This window comes from Notolepis coatsorum (genome assembly GCF_963971535.1).
Source record: "Notolepis coatsorum genome assembly, chromosome: 4".
Taxonomy (NCBI): Eukaryota; Metazoa; Chordata; class Actinopteri; order Aulopiformes; family Paralepididae; genus Notolepis; species Notolepis coatsorum.
Genome location: NC_140168.1, coordinates 124,956,374 through 124,976,476, shown reverse-complemented (window position 1 = coordinate 124,976,476; position 20,103 = coordinate 124,956,374). Strand labels below are relative to the sequence as shown.

At 47.2% G+C, this 20,103-nt stretch overlaps 1 protein-coding gene and 1 long non-coding RNA gene across 2 annotated transcripts in view; both read right to left on the bottom strand.

Moving 5' to 3' along the window:
* fastk (Fas-activated serine/threonine kinase) overlaps nucleotides 1-7,026 on the bottom strand; it is a gene marked incomplete at its 5' end in the record, with an annotated part of 49,184 nt that extends 42,158 nt beyond the window's left edge. The window contains 3 exons of the mRNA XM_084312095.1: nucleotides 2,895-3,082; nucleotides 4,834-5,143; nucleotides 6,237-7,026. Of these exons, the coding sequence (XP_084168221.1) occupies nucleotides 2,895-3,082; nucleotides 4,834-5,143; nucleotides 6,237-7,026 (1,288 nt within the window). The remainder of the gene's footprint in view (nucleotides 1-2,894; nucleotides 3,083-4,833; nucleotides 5,144-6,236) is intronic.
* A 7-nt stretch (nucleotides 7,027-7,033) lies between these two features.
* LOC311227499 overlaps nucleotides 7,034-20,103 on the bottom strand; it is a 57,053-nt gene continuing 43,983 nt past the window's right edge. The window contains exon 3 of the long non-coding RNA XR_014619604.1: nucleotides 7,034-7,227. This is a non-coding gene — a long non-coding RNA (uncharacterized lncRNA). The remainder of the gene's footprint in view (nucleotides 7,228-20,103) is intronic.

Genomic DNA, 20,103 nt, shown 5'->3' with positions numbered 1-20,103 from the left:
GTCCTTCCTCAGTACAGTACAGTACAGTACAGTGAGTTAAATTGTGGAATAGTCTTAGTGACGGGTTGAAGTTGTGTACCTCTCAGGGGAGATTTAAAAAGGCCCTGAAGGATAAAATTAGGGATGTCCGATATTATCGGCCGATATTGGCATACAAATGTGATATCGGAAAATATCGGAAAATATCGGTATCGATTTTCAATTTACCCAGGCAAGCAAGTAAGAACAAATTATTATTTTATTTATTGTCAAAGTATGCATAATGTTGTGTTAATTACACGACAAGAGATATGTAATGTTAATTACCTGAAATTATTCAGTTTTTTTGGGGGGGAAACCCTGCATATATCGGTATCGGTTGATATCGGTATCGGAAATTAAGAGTTGGACAATATCGGTAAAAAAGCCAATATCGAGCATAATTCAGGAGTACAGTTTTGAGTAAAACATTTATTTTCTCTTTTCTTTTTTCTCTTAACACATTGGCGCCCGACCACGAGTTTATACGTGCTTCGAATCCATGCGTTGTGGACAGAATCACGGATAAAGCCGTGGCAAGTTGTTATTGCTTTTATTCCATTTTAATAACCTGTTCAAGGTCGCCGACCGGCACTGCAGATCTACCCTATTCTGTGAATTCGAGAAGGTGCAATACCGGCCAGATCCTCTTAGGGGCGTCATCGCGCCACTGCAGTATGCCCTGTGGCTGAAGGAATCAGCCTCCTTTTCTTTCCTTCAATGGATATTCCAGTAGCATGATTCTGGATCTACAGCCTGTATCTTGGATTACGTTTCGGATTGCAGATTTCACCATGCAATAAGGGGATTTATCATCAGCCAATGGACATATCGATCTACCAGATGGCAATCAATAACGGGGAAATGCTCTGGGGCATCAGCCCGACCACGGTAAGATCCCCTTCACGTAAATTACAGCCCCATCGGACACCGTTCTGATAGCCATCCAGGCGAACGGCCTATGTGGCTAGTTATACGAACACTGTTATTGGTAATCAATAATAATAAACGACGCCCCCCCCCCCCTTTCATGCATACATGCTTTGGGACAGTCCCGATCAAATGCAGTTTTAGTTATTTCTGTAGCATCTGTAAAACGGAAATGCCATTGGATATAACGTTAGCAGCTATTAGCCATTTATCTAGCTTTCCAGAAAATATACTAGCCCAAATCCGGTATAAAGCTTATATTCACGGCGCTATAAAATGACAACCTATTGATGCATTTATTTTTTATTTAAGCCATTTTGAAGGGACGGTTTATGAACTCAATTGACAATGAGAATGGACAGATAGCAATACTATAAAGTATAGATTTAACTCTACAAAAACCCACACATTTGTTTACATTCCCCGGTCCTCTTGCCACTAATTAGACTAAGCCCAGTGGTCGCGAAAGTGTTAAAGAAAAAGAATTTTTTTTTTATCTTGCAGCATATTTAAAAAATGTCTCTTATATTAAAGTATATTTAGTTTTTAAGAATTGTAAAGGATAGGCAAAAATAAGCATGTGCTTCAGCCTATTCCTTTTTTCGGTCATTGAGTTTGGATTTTGTGTGTGAGCTTACTTTGAATATGTACATTTGTGATTTTTTCTTTTTTTCTTTTCCTTTTGAAAGTCCACACGTGTGTTTTTGATTTATCTGTAAACAAAGACCGAAAATAAAACTATTCATCATCATCAGTACATTTACTATCAATATAATATATTCTTGACTTCATCTGGTCTTTCCAAAACACACACACACAGAAGGGAGAATGCCTGCCCCCCGCCTTCCCTTCCCCCAGTCCTCACTCTGCCCGTCCCCACTTCTCTCTATGGCTCTGAACAGGGTTAGCTTGTTGTTAGCTTACGCTAACGTAACGTTAATTTGGGTCTTTAACACGACGTGGTCATAAACAGTGGTGCAGTCGTAATATGGGAACTGGTTACACGCCACGTGCACGCGCGCTCCTGCGCACGCGCATACATGTTCCCTCAGTTGCGCACAGAACAGATGATTATTATGCATAACAATGGAGATCAAGCAGCCCCCCCCACCTTCTCGTAGGTTCCTATTATTATGCAAAGTCTAGGTGAGAAGTGCCGGCCGCCGGCCGGGTAGCTTTCTACAACGGCCGGGTACTTATCATTGCGCGCACTTCTGCCCTGAGTGACTACTAATAACACGCCGTGTAACCGCGTGTGTGCACGACTGCACCCCTGGTCATAAAGGAATGGCGAGGATTGCAAAGCATGCTAGATGCAATTGACCCGTTGCGGAATAAAACAGCAGGGATTTGTTTTGGGTCGCGAAATAGGCACACTAGCCTTGCTATGTTGCAATGTCCGTGTTCCAGACGCTACTGCTGTGTTGTGAGCCGAGCGGATACGACTCCACGGGATTTTCAAAATAAGAGTATCGATATGAACCGAACGTTGTTAGCTGCCGGAGCCATAGATATTATGGCTGGAGCTGCGCTTGGGCGGAAATTAGACTTGCCCCAGGATTTTCAAAATAAGAGTATCGATATGAACCGAATGCCTATCGCACCAGTGCTACTGAAGTAAATCCATTCATCGCACAGACCGATGTTGCTGTAGCACATGCAATATATATCTCGCACTGTACAGCGCTGAAACAGACGTCAAAGAAATTAGGCATTGCATGAGGTGTACCACAGGGCCCCATTCTTGGAACCATCCTTTTTTAGCTTCTATACTCAACACGAGCTTTCAAATGAACTACAGTAGACGGGTCAACATGGCCTACATAGAGGACATTTCTAAAAGGAACCTAGAGTTTTCAGAGTGTACCGAACATGCAACTGTGTGTTGTTTTTATTGGTCCGGTCTATTGAAGACCTATCCAGTGGAAAAAGGTGACGATTCATACCAGCCAGGCTGCTGACGAACCTCTCCTGCCTGTTTTGGTAGAAAAGGTGGGAGCTGAAGATGAGCTCCAGGCTCTTGTTGCTGGCCTCTCTGGCGCACGCCGCCAGCATCTCGTCCAGCAGCGCCATCTCCTGGTCGCGCACACCGCTCACACTGGCGAGCGTGTGCTTGACCAGCCGCAGGATCTTCCTGAGGGGCGGACAGACATGGGGACAAGATGTTGCTTTGAAATGTAGTTTTATTCAGTCATCATCTCACACAATACAATATGCACAATAATTTTACAATATTTGATTTGACAGTGACTGAAAAGGTACAGACTGAAGCATAATGCTATACATGCCTGTCCTATATTCTTAACAAAATTAACACTCCAAAACCAGTATTCTAAAATAAATTAACAAGTATTATTCACCTTTGTAGTTATAAAAAAAAAAATAGCTTTACAAACCATTTTCTTAAAAACCAAAAGTGAATGACTCATTCTTAACTGATCTGCATTGTTCCACAAGTTAACCCCAATAATATAAATACACCTCCTTTTAATCCCTTTCTTAGCTTTTTGAACAGTAAATTGTACTTACAAAACTGTAAGTAGTACCTGCCTCTACACCCTGCATCTACACCCCGCCTCTACAGCAGCACCATGCCTCTAGGGCTGAGCCCAAACGTTCGGACCTTCGTTTGTTACATTGGCATTCGAATTCTAAACATTTTATATATATTTTTTTATGTGTCTATTCATTCTGTTTAAACCAATGGGGTTTTCCTTCACAGTTGCAGATAAAGATTAGGCTACACTAATATTATAGTATTATAGGGCTGACCCCTATTAGTCGACTAATCGGTCGAAAGGAGCCGTAGTAGACTAGCCAACCTCTTAGTCGAATACAAATGTTATTTTATTATATAATTTTATTTTTTATTTAATTTTTTTTATCATTCTTTCCAAAAGAAAAAAGGCCTAGAAGCGTGGCTAACGCTAATGGCATGCATACCAGAGGCTAACTGCCTACGAAAACAGGCACAGAGGCACTGAAAGAGGATTTCACCCATCTAATGAACACACTACACTAGACAAATATCAAGATGTATCCATCAGTGGACCAATTGCATGCTTTTGCAGAGGACAAGAAGCCTTCAGTCGACACCTTCAGACATAAGCACCCCCCACAGCCCAAATGGAATTATACAAAATTTAAATTAAAATTAAAATATTCTCGAAGACACTCTGATGTCACAAGACCGCCGCCATCTTGGTATAGGGGGACCATACGGATTTCTACCATCAAATCCATGCATTGAGCTCCGTTTTTATTACATGTTTTATCACATTCTTGTTCATTTCATAATATTTTCATACGATTTGTTTTGAAAATATTGAGGCCAACATGGCATTTCACTATTTCGAAAGCCTTTCTGGTGATTCTAAGGCGAGATATGAGTCAAAGAAACTCCCCCTGATTACCACGACCACAACATCAGAGCGAGTTAGCCGAACGTTAGCCACCAGCCACTTTTTCCTCTGTGATGGTATAAAACTTCCGATTTGGATTTCTGTTTTTGCCATTAGTATAACGCGTAACACAGCAGCTCTTTGGCATTGTGAAGGACTGAAGAAAAGTCTGCTTGATTGTCTTTAATTTGCCGCTTTAACGATCCGTTTCTCCACTAAATAGTGTACACAATGTACCAGACGGGGCAGTTTCCCCCCACGCTGCAGTTGCGTAGCAATAACAGACAGGAAGTTGACTTCGAGAATGATCCCTTTTTTATTTTTTTTTTATTTTTTTGTCTACCAATAGTCGACTAACGGCAAATTTTGGCCAATCATAGTCGACCATCCAAATCCTTAGTCGGGGACAGCCCTATAGTATTAAAAACTGATGATGATGAGTTATATTCATTAAAGACAGTTGATTTAATAACGGATACTGTACCTGTTGGCCAGCAGCTGTTCAGGGTTGGGAGGCACGGCGGTGCCCCCGGTGGCCACGTCCTGCGGCTGCAGCGAGCGCCACTTGAGGCGATAGTAGGAGAGCAGCAGGAAGAGGGTCTGGGGGTGGCGCTCGCGCTCCAGGTTCTTCTCCAAGCCGGCCAGGCAGGCCTCGGTGAGCGGGTGCTGGCTGCCCGGGTGGAGCTTCATGCTGGAGCTGAACACCATGGACACGTCCTTCTGGTTGAACTGGCCCAGCCGGGCCTGAGACTCGCTCTCCAGCACCTGCACCACCCGGGAGTCACTGCAGAGACCTGGGGGGGGACATCTCAACATCTCAGTGTAACCCTAACCCTGGCCTGCACCACCCGGGAGTCACTGCAGAGACCTGGGGGGGGACATCTCAACATCTCAGTGTAACCCTAACCCTGGCCTGCACCACCCGGGAGTCACTGCAGAGACCTGGGGGGGGACATCTCAACATCTCAGTGTAACCCTAACCCTGGCCTGCACCACCCGGGAGTCACTGCAGAGACCTGGGGGGGGACATCTCAACATCTCAGTGTAACCCTAACCCTGGCCTGCAACACCCGGGTCCCCAACGCGTGTACCGGATAGTCTTTTACCAACGCACTTGCAGTTCCGCGTTCGGGTTCCGCAATCTGATTGGCCACTGACGTTTCTCTCAGCGCCAATCGCGTTACGCCTATTTCTGCCTCTAACAGCCTGCTAGCTAGCTAACGCCTAGTTCTATCACTGGTTAAGCTTGGCGACTCTTTCGAAGTTGGTTAAGGTTAGTTTGGAATCAGGGCTGGTGGTCTATCGCCCTGCTCTAAGACAAACTCTAACCTTAACCAACTTCGAAAGAGTCGCCAAGCTTAACCAGTGATAGAACTAGGCGTTACGCGATTGGCGCCGAGAGAAACGTCAGTGGCCAATCAGATCGCGGAAAACTGCAAGTGCATTGGTAAAAGACTACACGCGGGGGGGACATCTCAGTGTAACCCTAACCCTGGCCCCGCCTGGCCTGCACCACCCGGGAGGCACTGGGGGAACCACAAGGAACCATCCGACTCACAACATCTCAGTGTTTCACACCATAGTGTGATTAAGTCTCCCTCTCTCGTGTGTGTGTGTTAGTGATCCTGCCTTAACCTCATAGTTAACTCCCTCTGGGAATAAATTGTTACCATCAGAGTCTTGCTCACATTATTATAATAAGAAAAACAAATATACTGGAGCTACCGTCCAAAACTCTAAATCGTGATATAAATGACCCCTAGTATGAACATCAGTTGTGTTTTTAGCGCTCGACACAGATGGCAGCCGGACAAACCAGTGTTCAGAAGACTTTTCACTTCATTCATTTAACCCTCTCAAACACGGTGACATCACCACATGACTCACCCAGGGCTGCCACTGCATACAGGCAGTTGACGATGCTGAAGTTGTCGAACTTGGCACAGTCACTGACGATGGCGTCGCAAAGTGTCTGGAAGTCCTGGTGCTCCAGGATCTGTCGTCCCTCGTTCTCCTCTCCTCCCCCGCCTCCTCCCCCCCCCCCCCCTGAAGAGGAGGACCCCACCAGAGCCATGTCCGAGACAGGCGCAGGCCCCGGTCCGGCTTGCAGCAGCTGGCCTATCTTCTGTAGCGCGATGGGGTAATGGTTGTGCGAGATCTTGCCCGGGTTCTGGGCCACCCAGCGCAGCACCTCGTCGGGCCGCCGGGAGCGCTCGATCAGCCTCTTCATGGTGAAGAACGTGTCGTAGCTCATCTTCTCGTGGATGAAGTTCCAGGTCTTCTTCTTGTTGGCGCCCGCGGCAGCGTAGTGGAGCTGGGCGTGGTGCTGGTAGTGGGGGCGCAGGGGCATCGGGGGCGGAGGGGGGCCCAGGTGCGCGGGCTGCGTGTGGGGGTGCGGGTGGTAGTGATGCTGGTGGTGACCGTGGAAGTGGGGTCCACCACGGTTGGCGTCAGGCCGCCCCTGGTACATGGGGTAGCTGGGGGGAGGAAGCGCGGGGTGGGGGTGGTGATGGTGTGGGGGGAGATGGTGATGGTGGTGAGGGTGAGCATGGGGGTGGTGTGGCTGGTGGTGGTGGTGGTTCTCCAGCATGGGCAGCCCTGCAGCTGCCAGGCCCTGCCTGCGCCCTGGCTTGCCCCCTCCTCCTCCTCCTCCTCCTCCTCCTCCTCCTCCACCACCTCCCCCAGCTGCTGTGTTGTAGAGGCGGGTGGCGTACATGGCAGCCAGGAAGAGACCGACGGCACCGGAGCCACAGGCAGGTGGCAGGCAGAGGAGGGAACGGGGTGAGGAAGGGAACCTGCTGCGGCTCAGGAGGTGCAGCCGTGAGGACAACAGCATAGTACACAGCCTAGAGCATCCTGCCCACAGCGCCTGCTAAACCTGGGGAGAGGAGAGAGGGGGGAGAGGGGTGAAGCCACAGCATAGTACACAGCCTAGAGCATCCTGCCCACAGCGCCTGCTAAACCTGGGGAGAGGAGAGGGGGGGGGGGGGGGGGGGAGAGGGGAAGAGAGGGATGAAAGGGGGAGAGAGGACAGAGAGGGGACAGAGAGGAGAGAGGGATGAGGGGGGAGCGATGGGAGAGGGAGGAGAGGGGGGAGAGAGGACAGAGAGGGAGGAGAGGGGACAGAGAGGAGAGAGGGATGAGGGGGGAGCGATGGGAGAGAGGGGAGAGAGGGAGGAGAGGGGAGAGAGGGGAAGAGAGGCAGAAGGGAGAGAGGGAGGAGGAGAGGGGAGAGAGGGGAAGAGAGGGAGAAGGGAGAGAGGGGGAGGAGAGGGGAGAGAGGGAGGAGAGGGGAGAGAGAAGGGAGAGAGGAGAGAGGGGAGGGAGGGGGGAAAGGGGGAGGGGAGAGGGAGGAGAAGGGAGAGAGGGGGAGGAGAGGGGAGAGAGGGAGGAGAGGGATGAGAGGAGAGAGGGGAGAGAGGGGAGAGAGGGGGTACACTACAGGGTTGAATAAATGCCAAGGAGCAGGAGGGGAGAGGAGGCAAGAGAAAGAGAGGTGTAACAGAGATAAGGGCTCCTTCTTTTTCTTCCGCCAACTGTTAAATGGTTCAGTATAGGGCTGGGCGATATAACGATAATGATAATTATCGCGATATATTTTAATAATCTATATATTTTTTTGTGACCTGCAACAGGGCAGTTTTAAAACCAGAGACAGTGGACAGACTTGTCTTTCTTGCCTGCAACTTAAAGTAATGGCTTTGCTTGTCCAAATGACAATACTGACCAAATTGAGATTTATTCTTCTCTTTTATTTTGTTTGCTTTCTAATTTAAAATACAGTTTGAAACCGTCTGTACACAGTAGGCTATGTGTGCTAGCAGAGCTAGTCTCCAGTCATGAGTCACGGTGCACATGTGCGGTGGTTTGTCCACCAAAAAAGCGCCAAAAGATAGAAAAAAAACTAGCAGAGCCAGAACTGTTCAACTTCCCTGGAGCCACAGCCAGCAGAGAAGCCGGGTTACTTTAGCTTTTAAACCAGCTGCAGCCTGAGAACTGGAGTGTGAGGGGATGTAACACTAAAGATGGCAGCAACGACAAAGAATTGCTGCAAAATAAACAGACTGGAGAATAGAGTTGGGCAATTCCATGAAAATGTCAACCTCACCATGAAAAATTTTAAATAACATGATCATAACCAAACCAATTTAAAATGTATCATCAAGGTCTATATTTTGAAGTACAAAATAGATTTGATCGTAATATTTATGAAAATGCATGTTTTTCCACACTACAGAAGGAGACACAATGATGTAAAAATAAATTTTTCGATTAACCTAATTGTATGACTTTCTGAATGGCCAGAATGGCAAAATAAAAATCAACAGATATTTTTCTAACCTCACCTTTGGTCATGAAGGGCTGTTGTATCAATATGTGAATCAATTATGTACTTTGTGTCTTTCCATTGGCAGGTGAAGCATGCTTTTATAATGCCCCTTTATGAGACAGCCAATGTAAAGTCCATAACGTTTTCCAGGAAAAGTTGTCATAAAACATGCATCTGGAATGCAATGTCAACCAAACTTCCTAAGCAAAGCAAACTTTTATAAATATGACATATTAGCAACAATTAGTCATTCTGGTCTTATTTTTTGTATTCTTTACAAGTGTTATGGACGTTACCGTGACGGACGTTACATTGCGAATGTGTGTTGTTAAGTCACAAAGAAAGTTCATATCGCTGTCAATCGGTGCGCGTCTCGTGAGACGACTGCACAAGACCTGCGAAATATCACCCGCGGTAGGAAATATTTATCGACCACTCGCATCAGAACTTGCCATTCGTCACTCAAACCTGCAAGACGTCTCTGAGGATATTTATCGATCATCGCATTCTATTGCTCGCATCCAAGTCAAAAGGTAATGCAATATCAGTGAGTCGGGCACCGGCAGCTAGATAGGTTAACGGTACGTTAATCATACTGTAGGAGCCATTTCATTTGATTTAATAGTTTTGACTAAATAGCGCCGCCACTGGTCGCCTCGTAAAATGGCACCATGGTCCTCCTATTAATTATGGCCCAGCTGTGTGTAAACGCACGCCAGACGAGAAACAGTTTTTCAACCGCTCGCTTGCTACACACACACAGCGCAGATTGAATGAATGAAAGACTGAAAAGAAAGACTTTGTTTAGAATCATTTTGAGTTTATTTGAAACCCTTTTGCTGCGCCCGTTTGTTTTGAAACCCTTTTAGTACAAGTCTGGAGCCTGTTTTGTTTCATTGTTTTCCCCGTTATTATTTGGAACTTTACGCAACTCCTTCCATAAAACTCAACCTGTTCGAACCCATCAGATGCAACTATCAACAAACATCAAACAGTGAGTAACAAACAGCCCAAGTCAATGTGGTGTGAGCGCGTTGAAGACGTATCCTGGCTTAGATAGGCAAATTGAGCCTACAGTCAAGTTGAAAAACTCTCTGATACGGACACAATTAATGGAATTTGATGGATCAAAATGATCTAATGGATGTGTCACGCTATTGAGAACAATGGAATGTGCAATACAATTGGATAAATGAACGCGAAAGATGCGCATTTAAAATGGTATCAACCGGATCTAATGGATGTGTCACGCTATTGAAAACAATGGACTGTGCAATATGATTGGATAAATGAACGCGAAAGACGCGCATTTCAAAATGGAATTGGAGGATCAAAGTATCTAATGGATGTGTGATGCTAAAGATAATGCAATGTGCGATATCATGTGGATAAATGAACGCGAAAGACGCGCGTTTCAAGTGGATTTGAAGGAATATTATGTCATCATCAAATAAACCCTGTGCACCGTTATAAATAGATAAATAGATGCTGCATAACGATGTCTGGACAGGATAAAGAGGAATTGGGCCATTCTGAAGCTGTGATTGTGACTGAAGTTACCGCCGTTCACACTTCTGATAAAAATATTATTTTGCCTGTGGTTGAGGGAAAGAGACAAGTGAAACCCACGCAACGGGCACTTGAGGCTAATTATGAAAAGCAATGTAATAGAAGAAAAGCTAAACTTGGACAACTCACAAGCAAAAGAAATGTGTTACAAGTAGGGCTGCAACGATTAGTCGACATAATCGACGACGTCGATTATAAAAAATCGTCGACGAGAAATTGTTGCGTCGATTAGTCATTAAAAAAAATTCAAAAAAGTGGCTTCTCAGGGTTCCAGACAACATCATAACATGCTGATCCCATAGCAAATTTTGGACATTGAAAACATTGTTCCCCTGCAGGAGATGATGATCAGACTAGACACAATACATTACACACGCACTCCTCTCACTCACACACAGCGATCAGAGTAAGACACACACATACACACTCCTCTCACTCACACACAGCGATCAGAGTAAGACACACACACATACACACTCCTCTCACTCACACACAGCGATCAGAGTAAGACACACACACATTCACACTCCTCTCTCTCACACACAGCGATCAGAGTAAGACACACACACATACACAAATTACACAGTACACACCTCTCACTCACACAGCGATCAGAGTAAGACACACACACAAATTACACAGTACACACACTCCTCTCACTCACACAGCGATCAGAGTAAGACACACACATACACGGACTCCTCTCACACACAGCAAACAAAAGTTATTTAAAGTACACTTCCACTTTAATTTGTATTATTTAATTTATTTATCTTGTTATGAGTGATTGCTGTATTGTTCTTCAAATACATTTTCATTTAAAGTGGCTTAAAGATCCAAATTCAAATGTTTCATGAGTCATTATTTTAATTTGCTATGGGATCATCATGTTATGATGTTGTTGTTTGGTCCTGACAAGAGTCTCAAAGTCTGGGGTGATGGTAGACAAGCAACTCTGAGGTCATGCTCAATGTCCAATCTGTTCCTCTGCTCTGTCTTCAGCTGGACCAGAGCTGAGAAGCCACTTTCACAAAGATAGGTAATTAAAAAAAAAAAAAAAAATCCTTTTTTTTTTTTTTTTTTGTTGTTTACATTGGTTTTCGATTAGTCGACTAATCGAAAAAATAATCGGCAGATTAGTCGACTACCAAATTAGTCATTAGTTGCAGCCCTAGTTACAAGCACTTATGGTTGATTACAATAATGTGGAATTGGTTAAACAAGAATACAATGAATTTAATTCTAAAACAAATGACTTCAAATCACTTCACAAAACAGTACAGCAGCTGTTATCAGAAGAGGAAGCGGCAGAAGAACAAGATCAGTGGTACATGCCGAAGTTCAAAATCATATGTGAATTTCATGATAAGGTTATAGAATGGATAAATAATGCCCCTGCAGCTATGGCACAAAAGCCACCAGAAGTGACACCAACAGTGACACCAGCACAAAGTGTGAAATCATTTGGCAATAATTCAGTTGGCATGAAATCCACTTCAAGCACCGCAGCATTAAGACAGGTAGAGGCCGAAAGAGCCAATCTAGCCACACGTTCTGCTTATCTCAAGCAAAGACAAGCATTTGAATTTCAGGAGGCACAGCTCAAAGCAAGAAAGGAAGCATTTGAATTAGAAGTGGAAATTGCAGCTGCTGATGCCAGGTTAAAAGTTCTGGATGTTAACTAAACATGTAGACACCAGGCTTGATGTTAACCCCTTAATCCACATCAATGAATATTTTGACTCAATGCAATCCTTACCAGTGGACAGCCATAAGGTTAATTATAGATTGGATGATGATGATGATGATGATGATGACGATGACGATGATGAAAATTATGAATTTGAAGGAGCAGCTTCCCATCCACCACTGAGACGAAGGTCTCAACATGCCCCTAGTGGCCAATTACGGCAGCCACAGAAATAAATGGCTCAGCAGCCTACAAGGTCACGAATGCCTGTTGCTCACGAACAACCCCAACAGCCTAACCCAAACTTTGGCTTGCAAGATGGTGCTCAGGTTAATGTTCAACCAGGCGGATCCATGATGGACATTTTGAGAAAACAAAATGAAATCACAGAAATGTTAATTCAAGAACGATAGGTTATGACTATAACCAAGTTCTGTTAATTAGGGGTGACGCTTGGCATCACTCATGCACTCCCTCGCGTACGTGCACGCGCACTGAATAAATTCCACAAATGTACCTTTAATACCAGTATTAGTCTGACCACACCCCTCATCAGCTTACCTTCATAAGCAGGTGTGTGGTCACCTGCTCTCCTCCTACCCAAGCTTTCACCACAAGGTGAGGTCAAGGGCTGCAGCGGCGTCGGATGCCAAGCGTCACCCCTAATTAACAGAACTTGGTTATAGTCATAACCTATCGTTCTGTATCATTAGGGGATCCGCTTGGCATCACTCATGCACACAGGGAGGCCAAGCGGAGCCACTGGCCGACAAATACACCCCGCTGAAGGCCCCCCACAACCAACAGAACAGGGAGAGCCGAGCCCCCCCGACCCCCCCTAATGGAGGGCACCCCCCCTATTAGAGGTTTCCCGGGAGGGCGACGGACCCGACCGTGCGAAGAGGCACTCAAGCAACTCAACGCACAGGGTGAGCAGACCGTGGCTTGACCCCACGACTACACACACGCACAACCCGCATGCCACCCGGGAACGAACGGAGGGAAACAACCTCGTTACTGCCCCCAGAATCACGGGGTCAAGGGCAAACCCAACCCCGTGGCAAGGCCGTAGCAGCGGAGCGCGAAGGAAGACCCAGACCCACCAAAGGGACTGGACCCCCTGGAACGGGGGCCCGGAGAAGTCCATGATGCCAGCATCAAGACCCCACCAGGTGGGCACATAGTGCCCCGCCCCCCACATCGCCAGCGTATTCGGACAAAAGGCCCCTCAGCCGAGCGGGCCCTGTCCTCCCCAATAGTACACTGCCTGGCACACTGACCCTGCAACAGGCACACAAAAAGGTTAACCAACGGAAGCAGGCAGCGCACCGAGGAAAACCAGGCAACAGGCTGTTAACCCTAGCCTGGAGACTGCGGACGAGACAGGCACCAGAAAGGACAGCTGAACACAGCCGCCCCGGCGGAAGGGGCGTATGCTGGCGTAGTTGCATGACCAAGGCTCCATCTAAAAAACCCCACCCAGAGGGGTCGAGGCAGAGAAGGCTGACACGATTGGCAGACGTCATGAACGTGCAGGGGCACCCTCAACCGGTTAACCCGGGAGTTGACACTGCAGCAACACACCAGAGAACCAACCACCCAGGTGTTACCCCATGCGGTGGTTGGTCCCATAACCCCTCAGGAAAAAACCCCAAAACACACCTGCGCTGTCGCAGCCCGTGTTCCAGTTTCCAACAGGGTTATCCCGGGCCTACGGGTCAACGAAAACATTACTTCGGACCGGGCCCGGTGATACGGGGAGCACAGGGTCCCCCGAGGAGGTCAAGACCACCCCAACAGGCCCCTCTTCGCCATGCGTAAGAGAAGAGTGTAAGAATGGAAAACCAGCCCCAGCACCCCGTAGTTGGTATTCCCAGGAGGTCACCCAACCAAGTACTAACCAAGACCAACCTGCATGGCGGCCGAGATCCGCTGAGATCGGGCGCGTACAGGTTGGCACGGCCGTAAGCCATTACGACAGAGTAGAATACAATGTACCCAACAAGGGTTCCATAGCGCTCAACCCTGTGACACCCGGACCGACCTAGCATTTTCCCCCCTGAAAAAACCCAAGTCCCTCAGGGTACCAGAACAGCAGATCTGCATCCCCGGCGGACAACGGGTCCAACTGATCCGGACCAGCGCGACCAGAACCAGTCCTGTGCCCTAACCACGGCGACATGCCAACTCCAGGAGAAGGGGCAGATATGCGTGTTGATCTTAAACATAAAAAGAAGGCGCCACTCAGACGTTCCGGTGCGAACCGCGCCCGGCAGCCCACCCCCAGGGCGTGAGACCCTTCCACATATGTTCAGATCCATTCCGTTATCATCCCCTGATATGAACGAGAACCCGTCGACAACCACACAGGGCGTCGGAAGAGGAAAAACCCCCATCCCGATTGCTCTATCAAGACGCTGTTTTAACCCCAAGCAATCAAGGCGCGCCAGTCAGTTACCTAATGTCCAACAGAACATCCTGAGTTAGCACTATGTGTGCGTTGGGCATATCCACATCAATAATAGGTTATTTAGACCATCTTATTGAATCCCCAAGACGCCCAGGGGAACGACAAGAGGGCGGGATGCAACCAACTCCATGAATGAATGAATGAAAACTTTAACCAACAGATTGCAGAAAGGGTACAACATAGTACGGCTCAATACACACAATCGGTAAGGGGAGGCAGACCTGAGAAAGACGTTAGTCTTGTTTCCATCAGGGGCCCCCATTTCCAATTCATCTAGACACATCCAACTCTTTATAATAATAAAGAAGAAGCATCACCCGTATGAACCCAACTGCACAGCTGGGAGTAAAAAACCCGTTTTCACATGATTTTACATCCAGTCACTCTTTTTTAATCAGAGAGTAAAGACTAGACCCTCCCAGAAAACCTTCCCACACGAGTGGTAGTCATGAGAAAGACATGCCAACTGTGAGTCACGTGACCAACTGACTCAAGTTTACACATAAATCGAGCGCAGCAGACCCGTGAGCCCTACGCTCTAACTCGACACCTTAAGACACCGTAACTCATGGAAGGCGTCGCCATAGCAACACCGCTATGACGGGGGGAAATTCTGCCAAAATGTGAACAGGATTTACAACAAAAACAAGTCGCATGTGTGTGAATCCTACACCCGTTGACTATGTCGTACATAGCAAAAAACTATGTTCCGAGGTAGACGGTGGACGGGTCTGTTGAGCCGAGGCGTGCGCCTCTCCTCCCGGCTCCCCTCCCCGTCGACCAAGAGTGAATACCTGTTATTGAACGTGTAACACTAACTATATAACGTTAATGCCACAAAACTAATGCATTTGTTTATCTAGCCCCTTACGTGACTGCAAGGGCTATTGTTTATCATACTTTGATTCAGTAGCTTGTTTATTTTCTTCTGAGTGCTTTGTTTAATTACATGTTTACATGAACAGCCACCACTGTAAACAACATGTTTTTCACCAATAGACTATGCAATGCCGCCCTCCGTAGGATCTATAATAATACGCTGACCGAGAGTAACGGCTAGGCCGTGGAACGTGTGTGTACGAGTATTACTGCAACTAACAACACAGCATTGTGAGACACATATACTTAGTTCAAGCAATGGAATAACACCAGTTTCTACCTGCATGTGGAGCGTCAGGCTAATAGAACCTATTACTGAGTGTATGTTGCAGACCTTGCTTAATCTCGTAACACAACACGACTCATCTCACAACGTAAAAGTGCAGATTCATATTTACACAACCCCACCATATGATTTGTTGAAGAAACACAGTTTGTTTGGCCAAAACATAGTCCCCCTTATGTCGGGGAACTTTTTATTATCACAAGTTGTTTTCTCCTGGCCTTCTTGGAGGGGCCAGCAGGGCAGGCGGAGGCAGTGGTAGGGACGACGGAGACAGCTCGACGTCGTGGAAGCCTTCTGACTCCACCAGCAAGGACGGGAGGCGGAAAATGGGGTTGGAGGATGGATCTCTCCTCTGCCATCTCTCTGCATGTTGAGGTCATCAACCGCAGGGCCTTCCCGAACAGACCAGCGTCGGAGAGGGCGGCCGTCAGAAGAGGAGCTCTCTTCCGTTCCGGCACACGGGCCTGCTCCAGCCAAAGATGACGCTGGCCCAGGGTGGCCAGGGCGCGCACTTTCCCCATGGCTATGGCCAGCACCTGGGAAAGGTGCAGGACAGCTCCTGCCGCCTGGGTGATCTGATCGCATTTTACCTCGATCAGATCCGTGCCGCCCGTCATAATCCCAGATACAAATCTAGCCAGGTGGGCGATGTTAGACGCCGCAGCCAGCGATTGTGTACCAGCGATGAATGACTGGTCACCCCAATATGCCAATCGCCTAGCCGATTTACCCTGGAGGACCGGCTTGCATAAGGGTTCCCACACCATATCCGGACAGAGGAGAGCGGCCATCGGACTATCAAGCCGAGGCACGCCCTCCCCCATACCTTTGACTAACCCCGACACCCGCGTAACTGGCACGTAGGTGGGGGTTAGTCCCATGATGTTGGCAACCGCCTGACCCTGACGAACATAGGCCCCCATTGAGGGGAAAAATGGGTAGACAACGTCCACCCCTCTCACTGGGCGACGCTGCCAGCGATGACCTATGAGATCATCAGGGACAGGTGCAGGCAATGGCAGCGGCACGCCGTTTGCGGCGGCGGCTACCGCCATGAGCTCGGGAAACAAAGCCCGCAGTTCCCCCTGCGGACCTTCCTCCACCGAACCCGCATCCCTCACATGCAGCAGGCTGCAACTGGTCAAGGAGCCACAGTCTGATGTGGCCGATAGTAGGGCATCCTGCTGATGAGGCCAAGGTGGTTCCTCGACATCCTCGAACATGAAGTCCTCAGTTTCCATCGGAAATCCAGAGCCGGACGCATCCTCGCTGGTCTCCAGCAGTTCCCCAAACCCAGGCCGTTCGCGCCTGCATGCTACCATCTTGCGACGTGAACGGGCAGACGCGAAAAGTTTGCGTCGCAAATCCTCCGGCTCCAGGACAACCCCCCGTTCACCAACGGACGATTCCCTGGAACCAGAGTCGAGATCAGGCCATCGCCGGAGCGACGGCACCGACTCCTCGGCTCTTCGGAGAGGCAAACTATCCATCGGCTGTCTCCTGGGCTGGGTCGGCAACCACGAAAGTGGCAACAGCCCAGCACCAGAACGCACGACGGAGGCGGGAATGGAGAACCGCTGGTGAAGAGTAGGTCTAGCGGGTCTACTCTCCGAAGAATACATTATGACCCAAACTTTTTCTTTACAACAGATATGAGAGAAGAAAGAATTAAGCACAATGTAGACTTGTCACAACTCTTTTCAACTAATCAACACGTCAAGTGGGGTACTACCGAGGCACTTCCTTGTGGTGAAAGCGAGAAGGAGAGCAGGTGACCACACACTAAGGCTGAGCCCGAACGTTCGAACGTTCGTTCGTTACGCTGACATTCGGACTTTAATTAATAGGTTCGAACGTTCGGTGAAAAAAAATAAAGGATGCGCACGGGGTTGAGGTGATGTGAATGCGAGGCGCTCGGCTCAACCAGTATGGTCTGCCGGGCTGCAGCGGGATACTATTTCTCAACCAGAGCTCTATTTTGATTGACAGGCGATTCTGCCAATTACGTCACACCGCTTGCACCCGCCTCTGCTGTTACCACCAATCGGCAAGCCTCAACAGACTTACCGTAGCTACCGGGGAGCCGTAGTTAGCTCCCCGCCGAGGAAGTAATCGGTAACAAGGTTTCCGTAGGTGAACCTGCAGATTAGGATCATTAATGAATACCATCCTTTTTCGGCCACGGAGCGCGAGCTTCATGGCGGGAGGTGGTTGCGTTGGAAACAACAGCAGGCGCACGGTGGACAGACCCGTCCACCGTCTACCTCGGAACGGTGGTAGGGCGGACGGGCGGCAGGCGTGTTGGGAGCCCGGCCGTTCCGAGGTAGACGGTGGACGGGTCTGTTGAGCCGAGGCGTGCGCCTCTCCTCCCGGCTCCCCTCCCCGTCGACCAAGAGTGAATACCTGTTATTGAACGTGTAACACTAACTATATAACGTTAATGCCACAAAACTAATGCATTTGTTTATCTAGCCCCTTACGTGACTGCAAGGGCTATTGTTTATCATACTTTGATTCAGTAGCTTGTTTATTTTCTTCTGAGTGCTTTGTTTAATTACATGTTTACATGAACAGCCACCACTGTAAACAACATGTTTTTCACCAATAGACTATGCAATGCCGCCCTCCGTAGGATCTATAATAATACAATAAAAAAAAAATTATTATTAAAAAAAATTTAAAAAAATTTTAATTTTTTTTTTTAAATTAAAAAAAACGAACGTTCGAACGTTCGTTCGATAAACCCTGGCGAACGTTCGAACCCTAAAAACAGGGTTCGGGCTCAGCCTTACCACACACCTGCTTATGAAGGTAAGCTGATGAGGGGTGTGGTCAGACTAATACTGGTATTAAAGGTACATTTGTGGAATTTATTCAGTGCGCATGCACGTACGCGAGGGAGTGCATGAGTGATGCCAAGCGGATCCCCTAATGATACAGAACAGAGGTTCTCACTCTTGCCTTCTAGAGAGATTCCTGTTTTTAAAGGTGATCCATTAAGTTATGTCTCTTTCATTAGTACATTTGAACATTGTATAGAAAGCAAGACAAGTAACAACAGAGATCGACTGCTCTTTCTTGAACAGTTTACAGATGGAGAACCAAAGGCAATTGTGAGAAGCTGCCTTCACATGGATTCCCAAAAAGGCTATGTGAAAGCAAAACGGCTGCTACGCAAACATTTTGGAAATGAGGTTCTCATTGCTGCTGCCTATCAGGAACAAATTCTGAATTGGGATGCAATCCGGTCAGAAGATGGTAAAGCCTTACACAAATACTCACTCTTCTTGAGAACATGCTGCAATGCTATGAGCAATAATGAAATTCTGCAAGACATGAACAATCCTACACACTTGAAATCTGTCTTATCAAAACTGCCATTCAAGCACAGAGAGAGGTGGAGGACAGTAGCATATGGTTACTATGAGCGTACACATAGAAGAGCTAAGTTCCCACAACTTGTAAATTTCATTGAAAGGCAAGCAAACATTGCCATTGATCCCCTCTTTGGAGAAATAAAAGACACAAAACCGAAAGACAAGACAATCCCTCCTCCGAGAAACAGTATTTTGAAATCTGTAGCAGTTTCATCATACACTAAAGGCAATTATAAGAGCAGTTTTGCGACAGTAACAGAATCCTCAGAACCAAAGTCACAGTCGAGCACAAGCATCTCTGCAGCCGTGCAACAGAAAACATGTTTCTTTTGCAAAGAAAACCACAGCACAGACCTGTGCAAGACATTGGATAAGAAAATACACAAAGACAAAGTTGAGTTCTTTAAAGTAAACGGTTTATGTTTCGGTTGTGTGACTCAGGGTCACATGAGTAAGGACTGTAAAAAACGTGTGACTTGTAAAATATGCACAAAGAAGCATCCTACTGTGTTGCACATTGAATTTAAAAAAGAAACAAGTCAAACTAGTCCAAGCACCGATAGCACGTCGGTGGGCAGTGCATTAGTCACCATGAAAAGGCCTATTCATACTGGGGCCGGTGACCAACAGAAACTGTCAATTGTTCCTGTGCAAGTCAAGTAGTCAAATTCTAACCAGGTACTTCAAACGTACGCTTTGATCCAGGAAGCACTGGAACCTTCTGTACTGAGGCTTTAAGGAAGCAACTGAATGCTAAGGCAACACCAACTCGAATTCTACTTCGTACTCTAGGACAAGAAAAGGTCATAAGTATTAACCGAATCAATGGGCTGGAAGTGTCAAGTCTTGAAGGAGATGATTTCCTAAAACTGCCACCACTCTATACTCAAATAGAAATTCCTGTAACCAAGCAGCAAATTCCCACTCAGGATGATGTGCAAGAATGGAACTACCTAAAGGAGGTTAAGTTGCCATATATTGATGCAGTTATTGGACTCCTGATTGGTAATGATGCAGCTAAGTTTATGGAACCTTGGGCAGTAATTAATAGCAAGGGTAATGGGCCCTACGCTGTAAAGACAAGACTTGGATGGGTGGTTAATGGGCTTCTACACGAACCCACAACAAGCCATAAGCAGCCAACCCATATTTT